At 45.8% G+C, this 26,175-nt stretch overlaps 2 protein-coding genes across 6 annotated transcripts in view; one reads left to right on the forward strand and one right to left on the reverse strand.

Annotated features, from left to right (window-relative positions):
• The window catches only part of LOC148010708 (dynein regulatory complex subunit 7-like), a 358,764-nt gene that overhangs the window by 204,769 nt on the left and 127,820 nt on the right, over positions 1-26,175 (reverse strand). The window lies entirely within an intron of this gene.
• Positions 4,403-8,530, forward strand: LOC148010709 (uncharacterized; the record flags this gene model as incomplete). The annotated part of the gene is made up of 2 exons (XM_087671037.1): positions 4,403-7,020; positions 8,488-8,530. Coding segments are annotated over 2 exons (2,661 nt in total), but the record flags the coding sequence as incomplete, so codon positions are not given.

Consider the following 26,175-nt stretch of genomic DNA (forward strand, 5'->3'; position numbering starts at 1 on the left):
AAGATGCATGAGAACCAACCACCCTTACACATTACTAGACCGGATGATTGGCATGGATATGCTTGCACACTCTATGATGTTCCTGGCCAAGAGCCTATGCCACTCCCCTCAACCTTAAGACCAGCAAATTGCAGATTTTTCACAGGAAAAAAAGTGAGGAATGCCACATGGAAACTGAAAAATGGAAAAGCCCAAGATCATGATGCTTTAGTAGCTGAACACTTCGCGCATGTTGTGATATCTTGGCACCAACGCTGGCTCACATCTTTAATAGGGCAGTTTATGAGGGATTTCCAACCTGTTGGTCGGACCATATTATTGTGCCGCTCTTTAAGAGTGGAGACCTTGCGCTACCTAGTAACTATCGAACTATCATGATTGGACACATGGTGGCCAAAATATATGGCTCTATCGTGGAACAAGCATTGAGTGAATGGGCCGAGATGCATGGCCTAAGATCAAAAGGCTAGGCTGGCTTCAGAAGGGGATGTACAATTCTAGACCATATCTTTACTTTGACGGAAATTATCGAAGAAGGCAAGGCATTCAAGAAAAAAATCTACTGCTGTTTTGTGGACTTTTGCAAGGCCTTTGACACAGTGCCACGTGCTAGACTCATGACAAGAATGCAAAACATTGATGTGCCTGTAGAGATACAGTGGAGTATCTATGCCTTGTATGAGACAGTGACGGGCAGAGTACGAACACCTAAGGGCATCTCAGATACAGTCAATAGCACCATTGGGGTGAAACAAGGCAGTCCACTTTCACCGACACTATTTGGGTTGTACATAGATGAAATTTCAGAATATGTGCACACAACTGGTGGAGCCGGAGCCAGCCTAGCTGGAGTGCTGATACCATTACTGCTTTATGCCGACGATATTGTAGTTATATCTGACTCACGTGAGGGACTAAATAAACACTTGGATCATTATCAGCTTTTTGCAGAGATAGAGATCTTAAGGTGAACCTTGGGAAAACTATAGTTATGGTATTTAACACTTCAGCTGCTTGGGTGACAAGAGCTGAGCACCAATATACTTTTGATGGAGAGCCAGTGGAGATGGTTAGGCAGTATGTCAATTTGGTGGTCACATTGAAGGGACCACAGTTCTCTTGGAGAGAGACATCAGAGGCTCGTTTGGCAAAAGCATATGCAGCCTTAGGTGCATTGGAGAGGCAATGTGCTCACATACAATTTCATGAGCCGCGCACCGAATTGTGGCTTTTTGACACCCTGGTTACACCCACACTCCTATATGGGGCAGCTATTTGGGGTCCGAGTCTCTTTCACACAATGAGACAGCCTTTGGGAGACCAGGATGGACTAGAGAAGGAATACTATGACGGGTGGGAGCATATGGAAAGGCCACTGGTCATGATGATCTCACGTATGATACAAGCGAAGAGCTCGATCCCACATGAGATTATCAGAGCTGAGTTGGGAGCATCACCCATGGTGGCTGAGGCCTTGGTCCAAGCAGTGACTTTCATACATAGACTATGGGAGCTCCCCCAAGATAGATACCCATGGCTAGCCCTGGGCTCTTCTAGACAACTAGCAGCAAATGGTGATAGACATTGTTGGTATGCTCAGATGAGTACATGGATGAGTCTACATGGGTTGCAAATTGACAGACTACCCCCCTTTGACTATAGCTTGGATTGCCCTACACTTGACCTAAGCCGATCAGAGCTAAACCATGTGATCAAAGCATACATACTGAAGTTAGATACGGAAAAGACCTAGATCCGACCCCCCTCCCCCCATGGCACGAGGATGGCACAGTACCAGACCCACTTCCTTCAAGTATCTACGGATGGTTTCATCACCCAACCCAATTATATGGAGACACAGCTGCCTCATGGACTACGCACAGTTATTGGTCAGATCCGCACCTCATCCCACCACCTGAAAATTGAGACAGGTAGATGGGAGGGTATACAGACAAAGGAACGCATATGCCCACTATGCGACAGAGAGCCAAATACCGAGGAACACTACATCTACCGATGCACGGTATATTATGATATACGAGGTAGATACCACTGTCTATTTCGAGAGGGTTTTGGACCCTTGAGATGGATCATGCAGTTTGAAGATCACAGATGCTTGGGATTCTTCCTCTTGGAGCTCCAGAGGCGCAGAGCAACAATTCTACGGAGTAGAAGGCCCCCATAGCTCGGCTCACATAGACAGATAGCAATCACTCGCTTTTTCACTTATACACGACAGAGTATGGCAGATACCACTACTACTGCCACACAGCCTATAGGAGTACATCATCATTGGACCTCATCTTCTATAGGTGTCCCTTTGGATAGAGCAATGGCACTTAGCCAGTCTAGGCGCCCAAGTCCACCCGGATGAAGGCCTAGACATCCACACCACAGACAAATTAAAGCCATCATTGAGCGCCACACGAGACAGATGCCGAGACGCCTTAGCCATGTAGAGATACACCTCCTTAGAGGACAAACATCTCATTGATGGAGAGTTTTCCTTTTTCTACTTTCACTTTTAGATCATTGACATGTTTCCCTTTTATAGGACACTATTTCATTTTTTCAGTCTTATAGGCATGTTTTTCATCTTTTCTCATTCCAATTGAGAAACACACCATCATTGTATGTATTGCTTTCGTCTCATAGGCCACATTGGCCTTTTAGAGACGTTAATATACTCTCTCTCTCTCTCCCTCCCTCCCTCCCTATTAATTACGAAACTCATATGCTGGCACTTCGTTGGTCTCTTTTTCGCGCCATGTGTGTGGATCATCACACGTGGGCCATTATAGCCCGTTATTTTCTTGAGGACAGCAAGCTTCCGCATGGCAATACCCAACTTCGGAGCTCCTGGTGGCATGTCCTTCATGCAGACTCTCGGTTTTCCAGTCCGTCCTCCTCTCTGTTACTGCATTTGGTTAGCTCCTGGAAAGTGGTGCTCCAAAAAGCGCGTTGGCATCCAGCGGAGGACCGCTTGCATACTGACTCTTTTCAACTGGAATTGTTAGCACTCTCGAGATTACTATCATGGGAAAACAAACATGAGCTCAGATCAAAATTCAACCGCATGGCCCGTTTGTAGGTGACTTCAGTTGCGGATGCCACCTTTGCCAGTCGTAATGTCCTCACATCGTTTCATACTGCCATGAGGCTTTTCAGAATCACGCATGGATACCGTGATTTATGGAAACAACTTTTGGTAGTGCTTCAAAGCAGGCAACCCTTTCTTGCCCTTACTGTGGATCGTCCATGGTGGGACTGGGCCCTTGGAGGTCGGTTGAGTCTGGAAAAGGCCTCTGCTAATCAGGTGTATCATCTTTTGATTAAAGATCATCAATGGCTAGGTGTTAAAGCTAATACTGTATGGGGATTGTGGAAATCTCAATCATGGTGGAAGGCAACTGTGATGGAGGGCTGGTTGAATAAGACACCTTTCAAATGTAAGGTCTTTCTTTGGCGGGTGATGATTGGTGGTCTTCCTCTTGCCTCGGCCCTTTCCAAGCGCCGAATCTCGAATGGCAATTGTTTCTTCTACACCACTACTGTGGAATCGGCCCGACATTGATTTATTTCTTGCCTGCTCGCTAAGAATATCTGGTCGCTCTTGTCACAGGTTTGGCGCGCGGTGGTGGGATTCTCACTAACCCCTTTCGATTGGGTCTCCCTCCCTCCCTCCCTCCCTCTCTCTCTCTTTCTCTCTCTCTCTCTCTCTCTCTCTCTCTCTCTCTCTCTCTCATTGATCTCTAATCTACAAGAAGAACTAGACGAATGCAAAAAGAAACTGGACACACAAAAGGAACCACAAACCACACCGGAACTACAAAAAGAAATGGATGTTTTAAAAAAGGACATGCACACCTATGCAAGTGTGGTGGAAGGCACCCAAAAGAAAATGAAGAATGTTGAGAATACCGTCAAAGAAAATGCAGAATGGATAGATGTGGCAAAAAAGAACAAACGAATGCATGGCAACAAAGTGGAAATCATGAATGCCACCTTGGAAGAAGAGGCAAAAAGGCGGGTACGCGCACTCCACGTAAGAGTGGTTGGACTAGACGAGAAAAGCTCCCCAATTGAAGATGCTACAGCTCTTGCCACCAAAATTGGAGCTACAAATGTACCCATCGTTGAGGCTTGGCGAGTCGGGAAGGCTGACACAAAAAAAAAAGTCCTCATCTTGAAGTTTGGAGACCTGGAAAAGAAGAGAGCCTTCCTCTCTAAGAGGATCGCTCTCAAAGGAGAAAAGATCTACCTAGATGAAGACCTCACCCCAGCCCAGTTAGCCCACAGGAGGGAAAATATGCCACGTGTTCTAGAGGCACGGAAAGCAGGTAAATGGGCTGTATACAGAGATGGAAGAGTCATCATCACAGAGAAAAGGACGGCATGATGGTGCGCGGCCTATGAGACCCTGAAGTTCACACTGTGGAATTGCAATGGCTCCCTTAAGACAGATGTAGGTTATTTTGAGGATACTTTCAAAGGTATAGACATTGCTATGTATACTGAGACACATCAATGTAAAGACAGCCGTTTACCTGCTGTATATGGATACAGATGGGAAAGTGTATATCGCCCTCAGCCTAGACGGCCTGGAGGGACGAGGGGATCAGGAGGTGTGGCAATTCTATTTAGAGAAGAGCTCCGAGATACAGTCCAAGTGGTACATAGAGATGTAGAGGCAAGATACATGTGGATCAGGTTACGTACAAGCAGAACTCGCGACATGTATATTGCCATATGCTATTTTCCCCCTCCATACTCTAAGTTTGCCCCTAAAGAGGCATCCCCGTATACACCACTATATGAGGACATAATGGGATACATGAGAATTGGGGATGTTCTACTAGCAGGAGACTTTAATGCACGCACAGGAAACAACCAATCTGCTTTCTTTGACACTAGTGATGAGATGTTCAGAGATATTGCATTAGATGAAGTGGGATTAGTTAGATCAGCCCAAGATAGAGAGATAACAGAATATGGAACACACCTACTGGCACTAGGAAGTGCACATGGTTTGGCCATCCTTAACGGGCTACCACAGTGGCCAAGATCTAATGGCTTCACATGTTGGAATAACAAGAAGGGGTCAAGCACAGTGGACTATTTGATTGGATCACCCAACTTGCTACCTGACATAAAAAGTTTTGAAATCTCAGACAGACCAATTGGATTAGTAGCAGACCATGCTATTCTAGCTTTCACAATGCAATATGGGCATATACATGAAGCACAGTCACATATACCAAAATTACCACGCTATGATTTTGTGGAAGCGACCTCACACATATACAGCATTACTGTGCGAGATGCATTGAGGGAGCTAGACACACAGGCCTCTCTGGATGAGTTTACAGGACAGTTGGCCGAGATAATACACACTTCAGTAGCATACGCTTTCCCACACACTACACCATCAGATAAACCTCCACGAGGTAATGCTCCACAGAATGGCTGGTATGATGATGAGTGCAGAGAGACACGAGCACGTTTTCAGCGAGAGCTGGCACTTGGTATATGCACCCATAAGCATGCTCGAACACTCTTCAGACGGTTGGTACGCAAAAAGAAGCAGGAATACCTGAGCAGACTAGAAACAGAAATGTATTCCATGTTCTTGGGGCAGGACAGCAAGAGAGCGTGGAAAAAGATGCATGAGAGCCAGCCACCCCTACAAATTACTAGACCGGATGATTGGCATGGATATGCTTGCACACTCTATGATATCCCTGGCCAAGAGCCTATGCCACTCCCCTCAACCTCAAGACCAGCAAATTGCAGATTTTTCACAGAAAAAAAAGTGAGGAATGCCATATGGAAGCTGAAAAATGGAAGAGCCCAAGACCATGAGGGTTTAGTGGCTGAACACTTCACGCATGCCTGTGATATTCTGGCACCAACGCTGGCTCACATCTTTAATAGGGCAGTTTGTGAGGGATTTCCAACCTGTTGGTCAGACCATATTATTGTGCCGCTCTTTAAGAGTGGAGACCCCGCGCTACCTAGTAACTACCGAACTATCATGATTGGACACATGCTGGCCAAGATATATGGCTCTATCGTGGAACAAGCGTTGAGTGAATGGGCCGAGATGCATGGCCTGAGGTCAAAAGGCCAGGCTGGCTTCAGGAGGGGACATACAACTCTAGACCATATCTTTACGTTGAGGGCAATCATTGAAGAAGGCAAGGCATTCAAGAAAAAGATCTATTGCTGTTTTGTGGACTTTCGCAAGGCCTTTGACACAGTGCCACGTGCTAGACTCATGAAAAGAATGCAAAACATTGATGTGCCCGTAGAGATACAGTGGAGTATCTATGCCCTATATGAGACAGTGACAGGCAGAGTACGAACACCTGAGGGCATCTCAGATACAGTCAATAGCACCATTGGGGTGAAACAAGGCTGTCCACTTTCACCGACACTTTTTGGGCTGTATATAGATGAAATTTCAGAATATGTGGATAGGACAGGTGGGGCCGGAGCCAGCCTAGCTGGAGTGCTGATACCATTACTGCTTTATGCCGATGATATTGTACTTATATCTGACTCACCTGAGGGACTAAATAGACACTTGGATGCATTATCAGGTTTTTGCAGAGATAGAGATCTTAAGGTGAACCTTGGGAAAACTAAAGTTATGGTATTTAACACTTCAGCTGCTTGGGTGACAAGAGCTGAGCACCAGTTTACTTTTGACGGAGAGCCAGTGGAGATGGTTAGGCAGTATGTTTATTTGGGGGTCACATTGAAGGGACCACAGTTCTCTTGGAGAGAGACATCAGAGGCTCGTTTGGCAAAAGCATATGCAGCCTTAGGGGCATTGGAGAGGCAATGTGCTCACATACAATTTCATGAGCCGCGCACCAAACTGTGGCTTTTTGACACCTTGGTTACACCCACACTCCTATATGGGGCAGCTATTTGGGGTCCGAGTCTGTTTCACACGAGGAGACAGCCTTTGGGAGACCAGGATGGACCAGAGAAGGAATACTATGATGGATGGGAGCATATGGAAAGACCACTGGTCATGATGATCTCACGCATGATACGAGCGAAGAGCTCGACCCCACATGAGATTATCAGAGCTGAGTTGGGGGCATCACCCATGGTGGCTGAGGCCTTGGTTCAGGCAGTGACTTTCATACATAGACTATGGGAGCTCCCCCAAGATAGATACCCACGGCTAGCCCTGGCCTCTTCTAGACAACTAGCAGCAGACGGTGACAGACACTGTTGGTATGCTCAGATGAGCACATGGATGCGTCTACATGGTCTGCAGATTGACAGACTACCCCCCTTTGACTATAGCCTGGATTGCCCTACACTTGACCTAAGCCGATCAGAGCTAAACCATGTGATCAGAGCAGACATACTGAAGTTAGATACGGAGAAGACCTGGATCCGACCCCCCTCGCCCCATGGCACGAGGATGGCACACTACCAGACCCACTTCCTCCAGGTATCTGAGGATGGTTTCATCACCCGACCCAATTACATGGACACACAGCTGCCTCATGGAATACGCACAGCTATTGGTCAGATCCGCACCTCATCCCACCACCTGAGGATTGAGACAGGCAGATGGGAGGGTATACAGACAGAAGAACGCATATGCCCACTATGCGACAGAGAGCCAGAGACAGAGGAACACTACATCTGCCGATGCACTGTATATTACGACATACGAGGTAGATACCACTGTCTGTTTCGAGAGGGTTTTGGACCCCTGAGACGGATCATGCAGTATGAGGATCAGAGATGCTTGGTATTTTTCCTCTTGGAGCTCCAGAGGCGCAGAGCAACAATTCTATGGAGTAGGAGGCCCCCACAGCTCGGCTCACATAGACAGAGAGCAGTCACTGACTTTTTCATGGATACACGACAGAGTATGGCAGATACCACTACTACTGCCACACAGCCTACAGGAATACATCATCATTGGACCTCATCTTCTGTAGGTGTCCCTTTGGATAGAGCAGTGGCACTTAGCCGGTCTAGGCGCCCACGTCCACCCGGACGAAGGCCTAGACATCCACACCACAAACAAATTAAAGCCATCATTGAGCGCCACAGGAGACAGATGCCAAGACGCCTTAGCTATGCAGAGATACACTTCCCTAGAGAACAGACATATCATTGATGGAGAGTTTTCCTTTCTCTACTCTCACTTTCAGATCACTAACATGTTTCCCTTTATGGGACACTATTTCATTTCATTTCATTTCCTTTTCAGTCTTATAGGCATGTTCTTCATCTTTCTTCTCGTTCTAGATGAGAAACACACCATCATCATTGTATGTATTGTTTTGGTCTCATAGGCCACATTGGCCTTTTAGAGACGTTAATATTCTCTCTCTCTCTCTCTCTCTCTCTCTCTCTCTCTCTCTCTCTCTCTCTCTCTCTCTCTCTCTCTCTCTCTCTCTCTCTCTAAGATAATTGAATTAAATAGTGAATTTTACATCAAACCATCAGGTCAACAATCTCTGGCATGCATGACGAGACCGACCTGGAGTGACGCGACAGGCCATGCGTGACTCTAGCATGACACTGTGACCGCTGACGGGGATGATGTGACGGGATCGCTGACGGACGAGGATGCTGGCGTGAGTGATGGGATGCTGGCGTGAGTGACGCGATGTTGGCGTGACGAGACGTGCCTGGCGTGACGAATGTATCTGGCGCGAGTGACAAGAGCTGACGTAACTATCATGTTCGTCCTAGAAGAGGCCACAGTCTAGTGCAAGCAACGGCAGTGACAGTAGTCTGGCGGGACTGGCGTGAGTGCTGACCCGACGGAGTTGCTTTGCAATTGATTGTAAATAGTGTGAAGGCATTTGGGCTCGTAAAAGATTACTGGGCTTGCAAAAATTTAGTGAGGGGTCAAGGAAACCCTGGAAATTTGCAGGAATCATAGAATTTGCTCTAATTTTGACAGTACAAAGTACAAGCTAAGTGGCTTTGCACATAGTGTGTGAGAGATGGATAATGTAGACAAATGCAAGCATCAAACCGTGGAAGATGAATATCTGGGAGACGAATCTAATCAAGAACTAACACAACCATCCATGGAAGCAATGTTCAACACCCCTTCTAAGAACACACGGTACAAGACGTATGGCCGTAGGGTCCATGATTGGACCATCTCCCCGGCATCTGACAGGCATGGAAAGACTTCACGCACCATGAATGAAAAGAAATGTGAAGAAATTCATCTCATGATTCGCTCTAAACTACAAATTATGAGACAAGAATTGGTGAAAGAAATACGAGAGCAAGTCAAAGCCGAACTGATAGTAAATCAGAGGACAGAAATGCAAGACATGCAAATAAAGAATAAGAATGACTTACAGGCACAAATGCTCTCCGAAATGCATACGTTGAAAACTGAAATGTTGAAAGTGGTAGATGCCTACAAATCTGAAATCTTAGAACTGGGGAAAGAATTGAATACATTAAAGAAAAATAAAATGAATGTGCAAGAAGAACTACAAAAAGAGAAAGAGGCTTTGAAGGCATGTGAAAGGGAGGTTCCCTCATGGGCAGAAGTGGCAAAGACAAAACAGAAGCAAATAGAAGAAGCCATCCCATGGATTGAGGTAGTAAAAAAGAAAAAGGGAACATCTGTGAACGAGACTGAAGTAATGAATGCTACCTTGGAAGAAGAGGCTAGGAGACGGGCTAGGGTTATACACGTACGGGTAGTAGGATGGGAACAGAAGAGCAACCCACAGGAAGATGCTAAGACACTTGCTGACAAAATCGGGGCTTCAGACATACCTATCGTCAGTGCTCCGAGAGTGGGGAAAGAGGACTCCAAGGCTCTAATTCTTCGCTTTGGGGACATAGAGAAAAAAAAAAGGCCTTCCTCTCCAAGAGGAGAGCCCTCAAGGGTGAGAAGATCTATTTGGATGAGGACCTTACCCCAGCACAAATAGCGCATCGCAAAGAACACATGCCCAAGGTATTGGAGGCTCGCAAAGAGGGAAAGTGGGCTGTTTATAGGGATGGACGAGTCATCATCACTAACAAAAGCACTTCATGACGGTACGAGGCCTATGAGACACTTCGGATGTCAATATGGAATTGTAATGGAGCCCTACGCTTGGATGCTGGTTACTTTAAAGATAGCTTCCAAAACATAGATATAGCAATGTACACAGAAACACACCAATATAAAGGTAGCCGACTACCAAACGTGCGGGGATACAGGTGGGAAAGTGCATTTCGTCCAGCAACTAGAAACTAGGAAGCACTAGGGGTTCTAGGGGTGTGGCCATACTATACCAGGAAGACCTCAAAGGGATGGTGCAAGTAATGAAAAGAGATGATGATGCATGATATTTATGGATTAGGATACATGCAGGAAGACCACGGGATATATTCATCGCAATATGCTACTTCCCTCCTACAAAGTCTACCTATGCCACAGGATATGGATCTCCCTTTGATGTACTTTATGAGGATATCATGAGATATGCTAGCATTGGAAACATATTATTAGTAGGAGATTTCAATGCACGCACTGGACATAGATAGAGAGACTTTTATATGCATGATAATGCCATGTTCAAAGAGATCAACATAGATGAAATAGGCCTATGCAGGAGAGCCCAAGATGAAGAAGTGAGTACCTATGGGACACACCTATTGACTTTGGGAAGTGCACATAGACTAGCCATTTGTAATGGTCTGCCACAATGGCCAGGATCTGACAATTTGACATGCTAGAATCACAAAGAAGGGGCAAGTACTATGGACTACTTGATGGGCTCACCAGCATTGATACCAAACATAAAAAACTTTAAGATGTCTAAGAGACCAATTGGCATAGCAGCAGATCATGCTATTTTGACATTCATGCTCTCTTGTGTACATATGAAACATGAAACACCATGCCTCCCTAGACATCCCAAATACTACTTTACAGAAGACACCTCACATATCTACAATGGTTCTCTACAGACTAGTTTACATACATTGGACTTGAGTAGATCGTTGGAAGAATGTACAAGGGATTTAGGAGAGGCCATACATGGATCAGCCATGTATGCATTCCCACACACCTTGCCCCCATGTAGGCCCACACGATCTACTACTCCCCAAAATAGTAGGTATGATGATGAGTGTAGAGTCACTTGAGCTCCCTGACAGAGAGAAGTGGAGCTAGGCACTCAGACACATCGCCAAGCAAAGGCGTTCTTCAAACGCCTTGTGCGGAAGAAGAAACGAGACTACTTAGCGAAAGCAGAAGCAGAGATATATCAACTATTTTTGGGACGGGATAGCAAGAGCGCATGGAAGATGTTTCATAAAAGACAGCCCCCCATACAGATTACATCACCAGATGCTTGGCTCGACTATGGGAGACAGTTGTATAACCTACCAAGACAGCCACCTATGCAGCCCCCACAAGCTTGTAGGCCAACACAGTGGTCTTTCTTCACATGGAAAATGGTTAGGGATGCAATTTATAGATTACAAAATGGGAGGGCACAGGATGAGGATGGACTAGTAGCAGAACAATTCTCACCTGCTTGTGACATATTAGCACCCATATTAGCACATATGTTCAATAGAGCAGTATATGAAGGTTTCCCTATGAGTTGGTCAGACAATACTATAATCCCGCTATTTGAAAGTGGTGATACCCTAATTCCTAGCAACTACAGGACTATCATGATCGGTCATACTTTGGCCATGATATATGGATCTATATTGGAGCATGAACTCAGTGAGTGGGCTCAAATGCAAGGCAAGAGAGCACAAGGACAGTCATTACTGAGGAGGGTCGAGCCCGAGACAAGAGGATCTATTGTTGCTTTGTAGACTTTCCCAAAGCTTTTGATACAATGCCTCGTACACATATCATGCAGAGATCACAGGACATTGAAGTACCAAAGGGTATACGATGGGGTGTCTATGCATTATATGAGGCAGTGACAGGTCATGTACGAGCAACTCGAGGGCTATCAGAGAGGATTGACAATACCATAGGAGTGAAACAAGGATGTCCACTTTCACCCACATTGTTTGGTTTATACATAGGTGAAGTGTTTGATTACATAGACCGAGGAGGAGCTGGCAGGGGTACTGATACCAATATTACCGTATGCAGATGATATTGTTATCATTTCAGATTCACCGGAGGGATTGCAGTGCCATCAAGATGCTTTGCATATCTTCTATAGAGATAAAGACCTCACAGTGAACCTTGGGAAGACCAAAACCATAGTTTTCAATACTTCAACAGCATGGGTGACTAGATCTAAGTACCACCTCACATTTGGGGGAGACATATTGGAGCATGTGAGCGAATAGGTCTATTTGGGAGTCACCTTCTTTGGCCCACGTTTTTCATTGAGAGGGGCATCAGAGGCACGTCTGGCACGTGGATATGCAGCACTAGGGGCACTCGAGAGTCAATGTGCTCACATACAGTTCCAGGAGCCCTGTACCAAACTCTAGTTGTTTGACACACTAGTCACACCTACATTAATATATGGAGCAAAGGTATGGGGTTGCAGCTTGTACCACAGGTGTCTTAGCCCACTCATTGATCATATTGGAGTAGAGAGGGATTATTATGATGGTTGGGATAGCATGGAAAGGCCATTGATCATGATCATAGCATGCATGATTAGGAGTAAGCCCTCCACCCCACATCCCATTGTCAGGGCAGAGCTAGGGGAACCACCTATAGTTACAGAGGCACTCTTCAGGGCAGTGACCTTTTGGCACAGACTATGGGAACTTCCATGCCATAGATACTCTAGATTGGCACTAACCTCATCTAGACAACTAGCAACATGAGGTGAGAAGAACTGTCGGTTTTCACATATGGCTATTTGGATGAGCCTACGTGGTTTGGATATTGACTGTCTTCCACCTTTGGATTTTAGCCTTAACTGCCCTACCATTTCTCTTAGCCGATCAGAGCCGAACTAGGTGATCAGAGCTGATATCTTGAGGATTGAGACAACAAGGACCTGATCCATCCACCACTCCCTAGATCGAGGACAGAGTTCTACAGGAGTCTGTTCTTGTGTTCTCTAATGATGGTTTCACTATTCGGCCAGCATATATGGACACCCATCTCTCCCATAGCGTACGGGTTGCTATCGAACAGATTCGCACCTCCTCACATAGGCTTCAAATGGAGACGGGCAGATGGACAAATACCCTAGCAGAGGATAGGACTTGCGAGGTTTGTGGTCGAGAGCCTGAGACAGAGGAGCACTACATATGCAAATGCACAATATACTATGACATACGAGGACAATAACATTGCCTCTTCAATGATGGATTTGGACCTCTTCATCACGTCATGGAGTATGAGGACAAGAGATGCCTTGGTCTTTTCCTCCTAGAGCTCGAGAGGCGCTGAACTGCACTACTGCGAGACACGAGGCCAGCTCATCCAGAAGGACCCACACAGAGAGCAGTGACAAACTTTTTCTACAGAGCGGACCCTACTAACACTACCAGCCTAGCAGAGACAGAGCCACCCGCTAGACACCTTACAGCCCACGCCGTGGAGTCACATTGGATAGAGTCATTTCCCTTCGTCGAGCACAACGACCCCGTCTACCAGGACCACATCCGAGGAGGGCACACCACAGTCTGATTAGAGCCATTATCACGAGACACCGAAGACTCACCACCAGGCATAACAGTGAAGCAACTAGGGACTACATCATAGCTGAGATCATTTGCAGATCTTGAGATCAGCTACAACCCATAGTCTCCACCACACTTTTGTACATGGCTCTATAAGATCTGGTTCTCCTTTCCTTTCCTTTTCTTTTCTATCGATGAAACAACACTACACACGGTTCAACCCTAGTATAGTCCCATCGTATAGTTATTTTCAGTATTGTTTCATAGGCCACCCACTTATTTGTAATGTTATCTTTACATTACTGATGAGATGACATTAGACATGGATGTACTCTAGATTTTGTCTCATAGGCCACATTGGCCTTATGTAGACGTTACTATATCTTTCTTTTTTCGTGAACATAATTGAATTAAGTAGTAAATATTTACATCACACTATATCTACAGTGACAGTTTAGGTGAGACTGACAGTTCTAAGTTACATTGACAGTTTATGCTACAGTCATATTTTATGATGCAGTCACATTGACAGTTTATGATAAATTGACGCTATAGTGATAGTTTATGTTACTGGTTTACTACTCTAGTCAGACTGTAAACAGTTTTATGCTATAGCACATACTATAATCATGATGGAAGAAACTGACAATAAAGGAATCACAAAACCAACCATGGAAACAATGTTTCATACACCGCCAAAGAACACAAGATACAAAACCTATGGGCGTAAAACCCGAGATTAGAATGTCTCTCCAAGGTCAAGTACATATGGAAAGACATCCCGCAAAATTAATGAAACACTATATGAGGAGATGTTGACCATACTCCGTGCTGAAATGAGTATCATGAGGAAGGAAATGGAAAATGATATACAAGAGCGGGTTATAGCTGAAATGATGGAAGAACTAAAAAATGAGATGCAACAAACATTGGATGCAAACATGGCAAAGAAAGACTCAATGATCTTTAATCTACAAGAAGAACTAGAGGAATGCAAAAAGAAACTGGACGCATAAAAGGAACCACAAATCACACCGGAACTACAAAAAGAAAAGGATGTTTTAAAAAAGAATATGCACACCTATGCAAGTGTGGTGAAAGGCACCCAAAAGAAAATGGAGAATGTTGAGAATAATGTCAAAGAAAATGCAGAATGGATAGATGTGGCAAAAAAGAACAAAGGAATGCATGGCAACAAAGTGGAAGTTATGAATGCCACCTTGGAAGAAGAGACAAAAAGACGAGCACTCGCACTCCACGTAAGAGTGGTTGGACTAGATGAGAAAAGCTTCCCCATTGAAGATGCTACAGCTCTTGCCACCAAAATTGGGGCTACAAATGTACCCATCATTGGGGCTTGGCAAGTCGAGAAAGCTAACACAAAAACAAAAGTCCTCATCTTGAAGTTTGGAGACTTGGAAAAGAAGATAGCCTTCCTCTCCAAGAGGATCACTCTCAAAGGAGAAAAGATCTACCTAGATGAAGACCTCACCCCAGCCCAGCTAGCCCACAGGAGGGAAAATATGCCACGTGTTCTAGAGGCACGAAAAGCAGGTAAATGGGCTGTCTACACAGATGGAAGAGTCATCATCACAGCGAAAAGGACAGCATGATGGTGCGCGGCCTATGAGACCCTGAAGTTCACACTATGGAATTGCAATGGATCCCTTAAGACAGATGCAAGTTATTTTGAGGATACTTTCAAAGGGATAGACAGTGCTATGTATACTGAGACACATCAATGTAAAGACAGCTGTCTACCTGATGTATATGGATATAAATGGGAAAGTATATATCGCCCTCAGCCTAGGCAGCCTGGAGGAACGAGGGGATCAGGAGGTGTGGCAATTCTATTTAGAGAAGAGCTCCGAGATACAATCCAAGTGGTACATAGAGATGTAGAGGCAAGAGACATGTGGATGAGGTTACGTACAAGTAGAACTCGAGACATGTATATTGCCATATGCTACTTTCCCCCTGCATACTCTAACTTTGCCCCTAAAGAGGCATCCCCGTATACACCACTATATGAGAACATAATGAGATTTATGGAAATTGGGGATGTTCTACTGGCAAGAGACTTTAATGCACGCACAGGAAGCAACCAATCTGCTTTCTTTGACACTAGTGATGAGATGTTCAGAGATATTGCATTAGATGAGGTGGGATTAGTTAGATCAGCCCAAGATAGAGAGATAACAGAATATGGAACACACCTACTGGCATTGGGAAGTGCACATGGTTTGGCCATCCTTAACGGGCTGCCACAATGGCCAAGATCTAATGGTTTCACATGTTGGAATAACAAGAAAGAGTCACACATAGTGGACTATTTAATTGGATTACCCAACCTGCTACCTGACATTAAAAACTTTGAAATCTCAGACAGACCAATTGGATTAGTAGCAAACCATGCTATTCTAGCTTTCACAATGCAATATGGGCTTATACACGAAGCACAGGCACACATACCAAAATTACCACGCTATGATTTTGTGGAAGCAACCTCACACATATACAGCACTACTGTGCAAGATGCATTGAGGGAGCTAGACACACAGGCCTCTCTAGATGTGTTTACAGGACAGTTGGCCGAGATAATACACACTTCAGCAGCCTACATTTTCCCACACACTACACCATCAATTAAACCTCCACGAGGTAACGCCCCACAGAATGGCTGGTATGATGATGAGTGCACAAAGACATGAGCACGTTTTCAGCGAGAGGTGGCACTTGGCATATGTACACATACGCATGCTTGAACACTCTTTAGACGATTGGTACGCCAAAAGAAGCGGGAATACTTGAGCAGACTAGAAACAGAAATGCATTCCATGTTCTTGGGATAGGACAGCAAGAGAGCATGGAAAAAGATGCATGAGAACCAGCCACCCTTGCACATTACTAAACCGGATGATTGGCATGGATATGCTTGTACACTCTATGATGTTCCTGGCCAAGAGCCTATGCCACTCCCCTCAACCTCAAGACCGGAAAATTGCAGATTTTTCACAGAAAAAAAAGTGAGGAATGCCATATGGAAACTGAAAAATGGGAAAGCCCAAGATCATGATGGTTTAGTAGCTGAACACTTCGCACATGCTTGTGATATCTTGGCACCGATGCTGGCTCACATCTTTAATAGGGCAATTTGTGAGGGATTTCCAACCTGTTGGTGAGACCATATTATTACGCCGCTCTTTAAGAGTGGAGACCCCACACTACCTAGTAACTATCGAACTATCATGATTGGACACATGCTGGCCGAAATATATGGTTCTATCGTGGAACAAGCATTGAGTGAATGGGCCGAGATGCATGGCCTGAGATCAAAAGGCCAGGCTGGCTTCGGGAGGGGATATACAACTCTAGACCATATCTTTACATTGAGGGCAATCATAGAAGAAGGCAAGGCATTCAAGAAAAAAATCTACTGCTGTTTTGTGGACTTTCGCAAGGCCTTTGACACAGTGCCACGTGCTAGACTCATGACAAGAATGCAAAACATTGATGTGCCTGTAGAGATACAGTGGAGTATCCATGCCTTGTATGAGACAGTGACGGGCAGAGTACGAACACCTGAGGGCATTTCAGATACAGTCAATAGCACCATTGGGGTGAAACAAGGCAGTCCACTTTCACCGACACTATTTGGGTTGTACATAGATGAAATTCCAGAATATGTGGACACAACTGGTGGAGCCGGAGCTAGCCTCGCTCGAGTGCTGATACCATTACTGCTTTATGCCGACGATATTGTACTTATATCTGACTCGCGTGAGGGACTAAATAGACACTTGGATGCATTATCAGCTTGTTGCACAGATAGAGATCTTAAGGTGAACCTTGGGAAAACTAAAGTTATGGTATTTAACACTTCAGCTGCTTGGGTGACAAGAGCTGAGCACCAGTTTACTTTTCATGGAGAGTCAGTGGAGATGGTTAGGCAGTATGTCTATTTGGGGGTCACATTGAAGGGACCACAGTTCTCTTGGAGAGAGACATCAGAGGGTCCTTCGGCAAAAGCATATGCAGCCTTAGGTGCATTGGAGAGGCAATGTGCTCACATACAATTTCATGAGCCGCGCACCAAATTGTGCCTTTTTGACACCCTGGTTACATCCACACTCCTATATGGGGCAGCTATTTGGGGTCCGAGTCTCTTTCACACGAGGAGACAGCCTTTGGGAGACCAGGATGGACCAGAGAAGGAATACTATGACAGGTGGGAGCATATGGAAAGACCACTAGTCATGATGATCTCACGGATGATACGACCGAAGAGCTCGACCCCACATTAGATCATCAGAGCTGAGTTGGGAGCATCACCCATGGTGGTTGAGGCCTTGGTCCAGGCAGTGACTTTCATACATAGACTATGGGAGCTCCCCCAAGATAGATACCCACGGCTAGCCCTGGGCTCTTCTAGACAACTAGCAGCAGATGGTGACAGACATTGTTGGTATGCTCAGATGAGTACAAGGGTGAGTCTACATGGGTTGCAGATTGATAGACTACCTCCCTTTGACTATAGCCTGGATTGCCCTACACTTGACCTAAGCCGATCAGAGCTAAACCATGTGATCAAAGCAGACATACTGAAGTTAGATACGTAGAAGACCTAGATCCGACCCCCCTCCCCCCATGGCACGAGGATGGCACAGTACCAGACCCACTTCCTTCAGGTATCTACGGATGGTTTCATCACCCAACCCAATTACATGGAGACACAGCTGCCTCATGGACTATGCACAGTTATTGGTCAAATTCGTACCTCATGCCACCACCTAAGGATTCAGAGAGGCAGATGGAAGGGTATACAGACAAAGGAACGCATATGCCCACTATGCGATAGAGAACCAGATACAGAGGAACACTACATCTGCCGATGCACTATATATTATGATATACGAGGTAGATACCACTGTCTATTTCGAGAGGGTTTTGGACCCCTGAGACGGATCATGCAGTTTGAGGATCAGAGATGCTTGGGACTCTTCCTCTTGGAGCTCCAGTGGCGCAAGGCAACAATTCTACAAAGTAGGAGGCCCCCACAGCTCGGCTCACATAGACAGAGAGCAGTCACTCGCTTTTTCACTTATACACGACAGAGTATGGCAGATACCACTACTACTGCCACACAGCCTATAGGAGTACATTATCATTAGACCTCATCTTCTGTAGGTATCCCTTTGGATAGAGCAGTGGCACTTAGCCGGTCTAGGCGCCCACGTCCACCCGAACGAAGGCCTAGACATCCACACCACAGACAAATTAAAGCCATCATTGAGCGCCACAGGAGACAGATGTTGAGACGCCTTAGCCATGTAGAGATACACCTCCTTAGAGGACAAACATCTCATTGATGGAGAGTTTTCCTTTTTCTACTTACACTTTTAGATCATTGGCATGTTTCCCTTTTATAGGACACTATTTCATTTTTTCAGCCTTATAGGCATGTTTTTCATCTTTTCTCGTTCCAGATGAGAGACACACCACACTCTCTCTCTCTCTCTCTCTCTCTCTCTCTCTCTCTCTCTCTCTCTCTCTCTCTCTCTCTCTCTCTCTCTCTCTCTCTCTCTCTCTCTCTCTCTCTCTCTCTCTCTCTCTCTCTCTCTCTCTCTCTCTCTCTCTCTCGTAAACGGTAATTGTATTAATTACGAAAAGTTTTCATGATTACAAGATAGACGATGGCTCTACCCCATCATGTGTACAAACTGACTGTTTACAAGAACCAAAGGGCCAAATAGTTACAAAATCATGGCAAAGACGCGGAGGAAATTGCCATGTGCCAAGGGCGTAAGTCCTCCTGAGAGAGGATGTCAGAGTGTTGGAGAAGATCTATCTGCCAATACAAGAAACATTTAAGCCTAGCAATATGCCGCTGAACATTATAAGCAGAATCAAAAAGGAAAGCATTCCAAATGGTCTAGTTGTGCCAACAGCCCCAATATCGAAGAAAGTGAAACAAGATCTTCATATGCGGCTGTGTCAGTGTGGGATATTTGGGCTGCAGGAAAACCCAATCAAACGGGCGAAGCGAGAAACCAACCACCGCTCGCCAGACGGCTGACAAGAATGATCAGATTTTCTGAGCAAGGGGGCAAGAAATAAAATGATGACAGGCGGATTCCACAATGGTGGTGCAAAAGAAACAGTTGCCATTGGAGATTCGGCGCTTTGAAAGAGCTGAAGAAAACGGAAGACCACCAATCATCACCCTCCAAAGAAAGACCTTATATTTGAATGGTGTCTTATTTAACCAGCCCTCCATCACAGTTACTCTCCACCATGACCAGGATTTATGCAATCCCCATAGAATATTAGCTTTAGTAACCAGCCATTGATGATCTTTAATCAGAAGATGATACACTTGGTTTTTCTGAAGCCTTTTCTAAATGCAGCCGACCTGCAAAGTCCCAATCCTGCCAGGGACGATCCGTAGCAAGGGCCGGAAAGGGTTGTCTACTCTAAAGCACCCTCAAAAGATGTTCCCATAAAAACCTGTATCCACGAGGGATCCTGAAAATCCTCCTGGCTGTAGGAAACGACATGAACACATTGCGACTGGCCAGAGTAGCATCCGCAACCGAAGTTAAGCCCAAACGTGCCATACGGTTGAATTGTGGTCGAAGCTCATGATTACCGTCCCACGAAATTAACCGCGAGACTTCCAACAGTTCCAATTGAAACGAATTAGTGGCTAAACGATCCTCCGCTGGATGCCACTGAGACTTCCGGAGGACCAGTTTCCAGGAACACACCAAATGGGCAAGCAGAGATGAGGAAGAGCTGGAGAACTGAGAATCTGCATTAAGAACATGCCACCACGAACTGCGGATGTGGATATTACCATGCAGAAGCCCGTGATCCTCAAGAAAGTAACGGGCAATGACGACCCAAGGATGACAATCTGAGCACATGGCACAAAAAAGAGACCAGCGGAGTGCCAACATATGAGTGTGGGCATCCAAAACAGCCCCTCCACCCATGCGTTTTGGGGTGCATGCATGCGATCAAGAAATCCAGGAAATACCCACATGCAAGGAATCCTTCTTCCATAACATGAAACGAATAGACTTCGTAAGATCATTTAGTGTCGTAGTAGTCCAGGGTAGCAATGGCAAGAAATATGTAAGCATTGGCAACATTATTGTCTGGGCTACTTTGAGGCGAACATGGAAGGGCCAGGCTTGAGACTTCCAACACAAAAACTTAGCCACCAGTTTCTGTGAAATCCACTGTAATAGCTACTTTGGGGAAACATCAACCCCCAAAGGGTACCCAAGATGCCTGGCAATGGAGCCACGGGGGACAACCATGCCCTGCCAGTCCAGCGACTGCAAATCCGACTCCGTGCAGCTGAGAATGGCCGATTTCAAGGCGTTAATGTGCAGACCAGAAGCCTGACCAAAAAGAGCCCAAACATCTAATGCTTATTGAAGATTATCTTTGTCCGCTCGCAGAATCATAAAACTGTCATCAGCCAAGGATTGACCAATGAAGTGTTGTCCAGAGGAAAGCAACAATCCAGCCAACTCAGTAGAAGCTGCCATATGAGATAGCATCGAAAGAACCGGATGAGTCGCAAGGGCAAAGAAGAGAGGACTCAAAGGGCACCCCTGTCTGACAGAGCGGGCAACGACAATTGGCTTGGTAACTCCTCCATTCAACATGACCCGCGAAGATGCTGCAACACTAATAGTATAGATCAGACGAGACATCCAGGCACCAAAGCCCATAGCAGACATAAGTTCTGCAAATGAAAGACCAATCCAGATAATCAAAAGCCTTTTCCAGGTCCAATTGAACCAGTACGACCTCCTGATTTGAATGCCTTGCATAATCAATTGCCAGTTGCGCATTTAAGACATTGTGCAAAATGTTTCTGCCCTTAATAAAACCATATTGGAGAGGATGCACAATGGTAGGAAGATGCTTATGGAGGCGATTCGCCATAACTTTTGAATAGATTTTATACATAGAACCCATCAAAGAAATTGGGCGCCACTGTTTCAACATGGATGGCGAAGGAACTTTTGGAAGCAGTTTAATAAGACCGTCTTTCCAAGAGGAAGGCATAATCCCCGTTTCCCATACCTGCTGAAACAAAGCCGTCAAAGGTTTCGCGAGCTGGGTGGCAAAAAACTCAAAGAACTCATTCGTAAGACCATCCCAGCCAGGACTTTTATCCTTAGGCAAGTGTAGCAGAACATCCATGACCTTCGACTCACAAATATCTACCTCCAGAGTAGATTGCATGTCCTGAGAAACCTGATTGCGGGCCAGATCATAAAAAACTGAACGGGCATGAGTAATTTGGCCTGAAGGCGGAGAAGTAGAACCAAGAAGGTCGAGGAAATAATTTCCGCACATATTCACAATCATCTGCGGATCAAAAACCATTTGACCTTCTTCATCCCGGAGCCTCGTCATATTCTCTCGAGCAGGAGAGGCATGGAGAGCTCGATAAAACTTATGGGTCTGACAAGCACGGTCTTGCAGAGTGTCCGTCAGCTGTTGCAATTTGACCTGCTGATAGGATTTCAACTGAAACTCTTTAATAAGATCAGCCAGATGCGTTGCCAGTGATAGCAGAAATGCGTCATCGGGAGTGTCCACCAGCAAAGAATGAACCAAAGCCAACAGTTCCTCAGTTGCTTGTCGGCGCCGCCGACAAAGAGAGGCATGATGGATCCCATACTGGTGAGCAACCCGATGCACATTGGAGAGCAATCGTTGAAAGAAAGCACTGCCCTAGGATGAGAAATCCAATAAGAACCGATCGATCAATTGCTGCATATAGCCCTGGAAGATTGCATGCTTCAAATAAGACGAGTTGAAACGCAACGGGAGTCTATCCAGAAATTGCTTGAAAGGAGCAATTGGTTGTGCAAGGAGCTCATTTTGCAAAGGGAAATGATCCGACAATGCATATTGTTGTAACACTTTCATTTCAAGCATCTCAGGAAGGAAATCATCATCCTGCATGATACAAATGCGGTCTAACCGCGACCATGTTGTGGCATACTAGGTAGAATGGAAGGTAAACCCTGTAGAAGAAGGATACATCCAAGACCAAAGATCTTGCTTAAGAACGGCAAAATCCAACTGCTGCCACGTACGTCTTTCCAGCGCATCCATGATTGAATGTTCTGATGTGGACTGTAAAGAATCAACACACATATTAAAATCCCCCATCAAAAAACCCCATCTGCCAAGGGACAAGGAACTCTGCAAGGTATGCCAAAGCTCCCGATGAGATAGAGGATCATTCAGAGCATAGAGGCCAAGTAACCATAACATCTCTCCTTCGAATAAAATTTCAATCACCACAAAGCAGCCATGTACATCATTCTTGATAAGAACCGGCTGATATTTTTCATGTACAATCATAAGCACACCAGAATACTGCCTGGCATGTGTCCCTGCATAGAACAAACGAAAACCATGGCAATCCACAACTTTACCTGCTTCACTATGACTCTTGTGTTCAACAGCACACAAGACATCCCACTGATTCTCATGCAATATTGTCCACATGGCATGTTGCTTGTGGCGAGAACAAATTCCTCGCACATTCCACGTAGCTATCTTCATGTGGATGCAAAAGAGGATCAGGTACGAGGCACAGTTTGCCTCGATGAGACCTTTTCGGCGAGCATGTCTAGTACACCCTCATCCAAGAAATCAGCTAACACGGCAAAAGAGTTCTGACGACCAGATTTGGAAGTGGATGGCATATCCGCTGACTTGGGGATGGAGTGGGGATAACGACGATCCCATGGGGTAATGATATTACCTCGAGTATCAAAAGCCAGCTTAGCAGGTGGACCCTTAGGACCATCTGAAGACACTCTCCTGGCTGTCTGTTGACGAGCAGCAGAGGAAACCATAGCAGGAGCAGAGTGCTCTGAAGACATCATTTCTCTCTTGCACATATACGTACGCATGGAATCTGGTGAGGCAACAGGCATAGTATCCATCATGCCAACAGCATGCTTGTTGCCTTTTTTCGCGCGTACATCTACCCAGTCATTACCACCAGAATCCAAACCCGAGACCTATTGTTTACCTTTATTCAAAACTTTAGGTGGCTGGGTGGCATCTTGCAATGGCGCATCACACATCATATCTTCCATGGGCTGCGCAACATGCTCGGCATCCGAAGTGTGGTGCTTCTTTGGAAATTCAGCCATAAAATGCCCCAATTTTCCACATGAAAAGCAATGTCCTGCAAAGTTGCCTCATTTCAAACGAAAATGTAAAGGATGCATGCCAGAGCAATTAATGCGTAACCAAGCAGGCCTTTTTCGAGCAGTGTCCCATAACATACACAGGCGGTTGCGATTCATGGCCCTTAGGCTTGGGGGGACCAGAACAGTGCCCACAGCAACCATGGCGTCTTTTCGCAGTGGCCAATAAACAGCCAAACAGTTTTCCACTTCAACCCACACAGGGCATTCACGTTGCAATAGACGCTGAAAATCTGCCATGGGGCGCCATGGCACCACATGGACCAGACGGCGATCAACGAACAATGGCAGTTTAGACAGGAGAGCAGCACGGTGTGTCTCTGATTTCAACAGCACCTCAAAAAAACCCCGGAGGCCAGCCACTGTTTGGTCTATGAAAGCCAAATCCAGGCCAGCCATATTGTATCAGCACGTATGTCGGACAGAGGCCGAGTGAAAAAATCGTGGGGGACAAAGACACGCAGGCTGCAACTGGGCGCCGATACAGAAGCGAACGGACTGTCAAGCACTGGTGGTTTCTAGGAACATACCAAATGAGTAAGCAGCGATGAAGAAGAACTGGAGAACCGCGAATCAGCATTAAGAACATGCCACCAAGAACTCCGGATTTGGGTATTGCCATGCAGAAGCCCATGGCCCTCAAGGAAATAACGGGCTATATCGATCCATGGATGATGATCCGAGCACATGGCACGGAAAAGAGACCAACGGAGTGCCTGCATGTGAGTTTGGGCATCTAAAATAGCTCCGCCACCCATGCGTTTGGGGGTGCACGCATGCGACCAAGAGATCCAAGAAATACCTGCATGCAATGAGTCCTTCTTCCATAGCATGAAACGAATAGACTGAATAAGAGCATTCAGAGTCATAGTAGTCCAGGGCAACAATGGCAAGAAATATGTGAGCATTGGCAACATAATTGTCTAGGCTACTTTGAGGCGAACATGGAAGGGCCAGGCCTGAGACTTCCAATACATAAACTTAGCCACCATTTTCTGAGAAATCCACTACAGAAGCTGCTTTGGGGGAACATCAACACCCAAAGGGTACCCAAGATGCCTGACAATGGAGCCACGAGGAACAACCAGACCCTGCCAGTCCAAGGACTGCAAATCCGACTCCGTACAGCTGAGAATGGCTGATTTGAGCGCATTGATACGAAGGCCGGACGCCTGACCAAAGAGACCCCAAACATCCAATGCTTTTCGAAGATTATCCTTGTCTGCACGCAAAATCATAAAGCTATCATCCGCCAGGGATTGGCTAATGAAGTGTTGTCCTGTAGGAAGCGACAGTCCGGCCAATTGAGAAGAGGCTGCCATATGAGATAACATCAAAAGAACTGGATATGTCGCAAGGGCAAAGAATAGAGGGCTCAAAGGGCACCCCTGTCTGACAGAGCGGGCAAGGACAAATGGCTCAGTAACACCTCCGTTCAGCATGACTCGTGAAGACGCCGCAGCGCTAATGGTGTAGATTAGATGAGACATCCGAGCACCAAAGCCCATAGCAGACATAAGTTCAGCAACGAAGGACCAGTCCAGATAGTCAAAAGCCTTTTCCAGATCCAGTTGAATCAGTACTACCTCCTGATTAGAATGCCTTGCATAATCAATTGCCAGTTGAGCATTCAATACATTGTGCAGAATATTTCGGCCCTTAATGAAACCATACTGGAGAGGGTGCACAATGGCAGGGAGATGCTTATGGAGCCGATTCACCATTACTTTGGAAAAGATTTTGTACATTGAACCCATCAAAGAAATTGGGCGCCACTGTGTCAACTTAGATGGCGAAGGAACTTTTGGAAGCAGTTTAATAAGTTCTTCTTTCCATGAGGAAGGCATGATCCCCGTTTCCCACACCTGCTGAAACAAAGCCTGCAATGGTTTCACCAGTTGGGTAGCAAAAGCTTCAAAGAACTCATTGGTGAGACCATCCCAACCCGGACTTTTATCCTTGGGCAAATGTAACAAGACGTCCATAACCTCTGCCTCACAAATATCTGACTCCATAGTAGCTTGCATGTCCTGCAGAAGCTGATTGCGGACCAGGTCATAAAAACCCGAACGGGCCTGAGTAATTTGGGCTAAAGGTGGAGAAGTGGAACCAAGAAGGTCACGGAAATAATTCCTGCACATATGCACAATAGTCTGTGGATCCAAGATAAGGTGGCCTTCTACATCCTCGAGTCTGGTCATATTCTCTCGAGCAGGAGAGGCGTGGAGAGCTCGAAAGAACTTATGGGTCTGACATGCACTATCTTGCAAAGTCTCTGTCAGAT

Source organism: Lygodium microphyllum, chromosome 29, assembly GCF_053477565.2.
Source record: "Lygodium microphyllum isolate KBCC chromosome 29, Lygodium_microphyllum_v1.1.10, whole genome shotgun sequence".
Taxonomy (NCBI): Eukaryota; Viridiplantae; Streptophyta; class Polypodiopsida; order Schizaeales; family Lygodiaceae; genus Lygodium; species Lygodium microphyllum.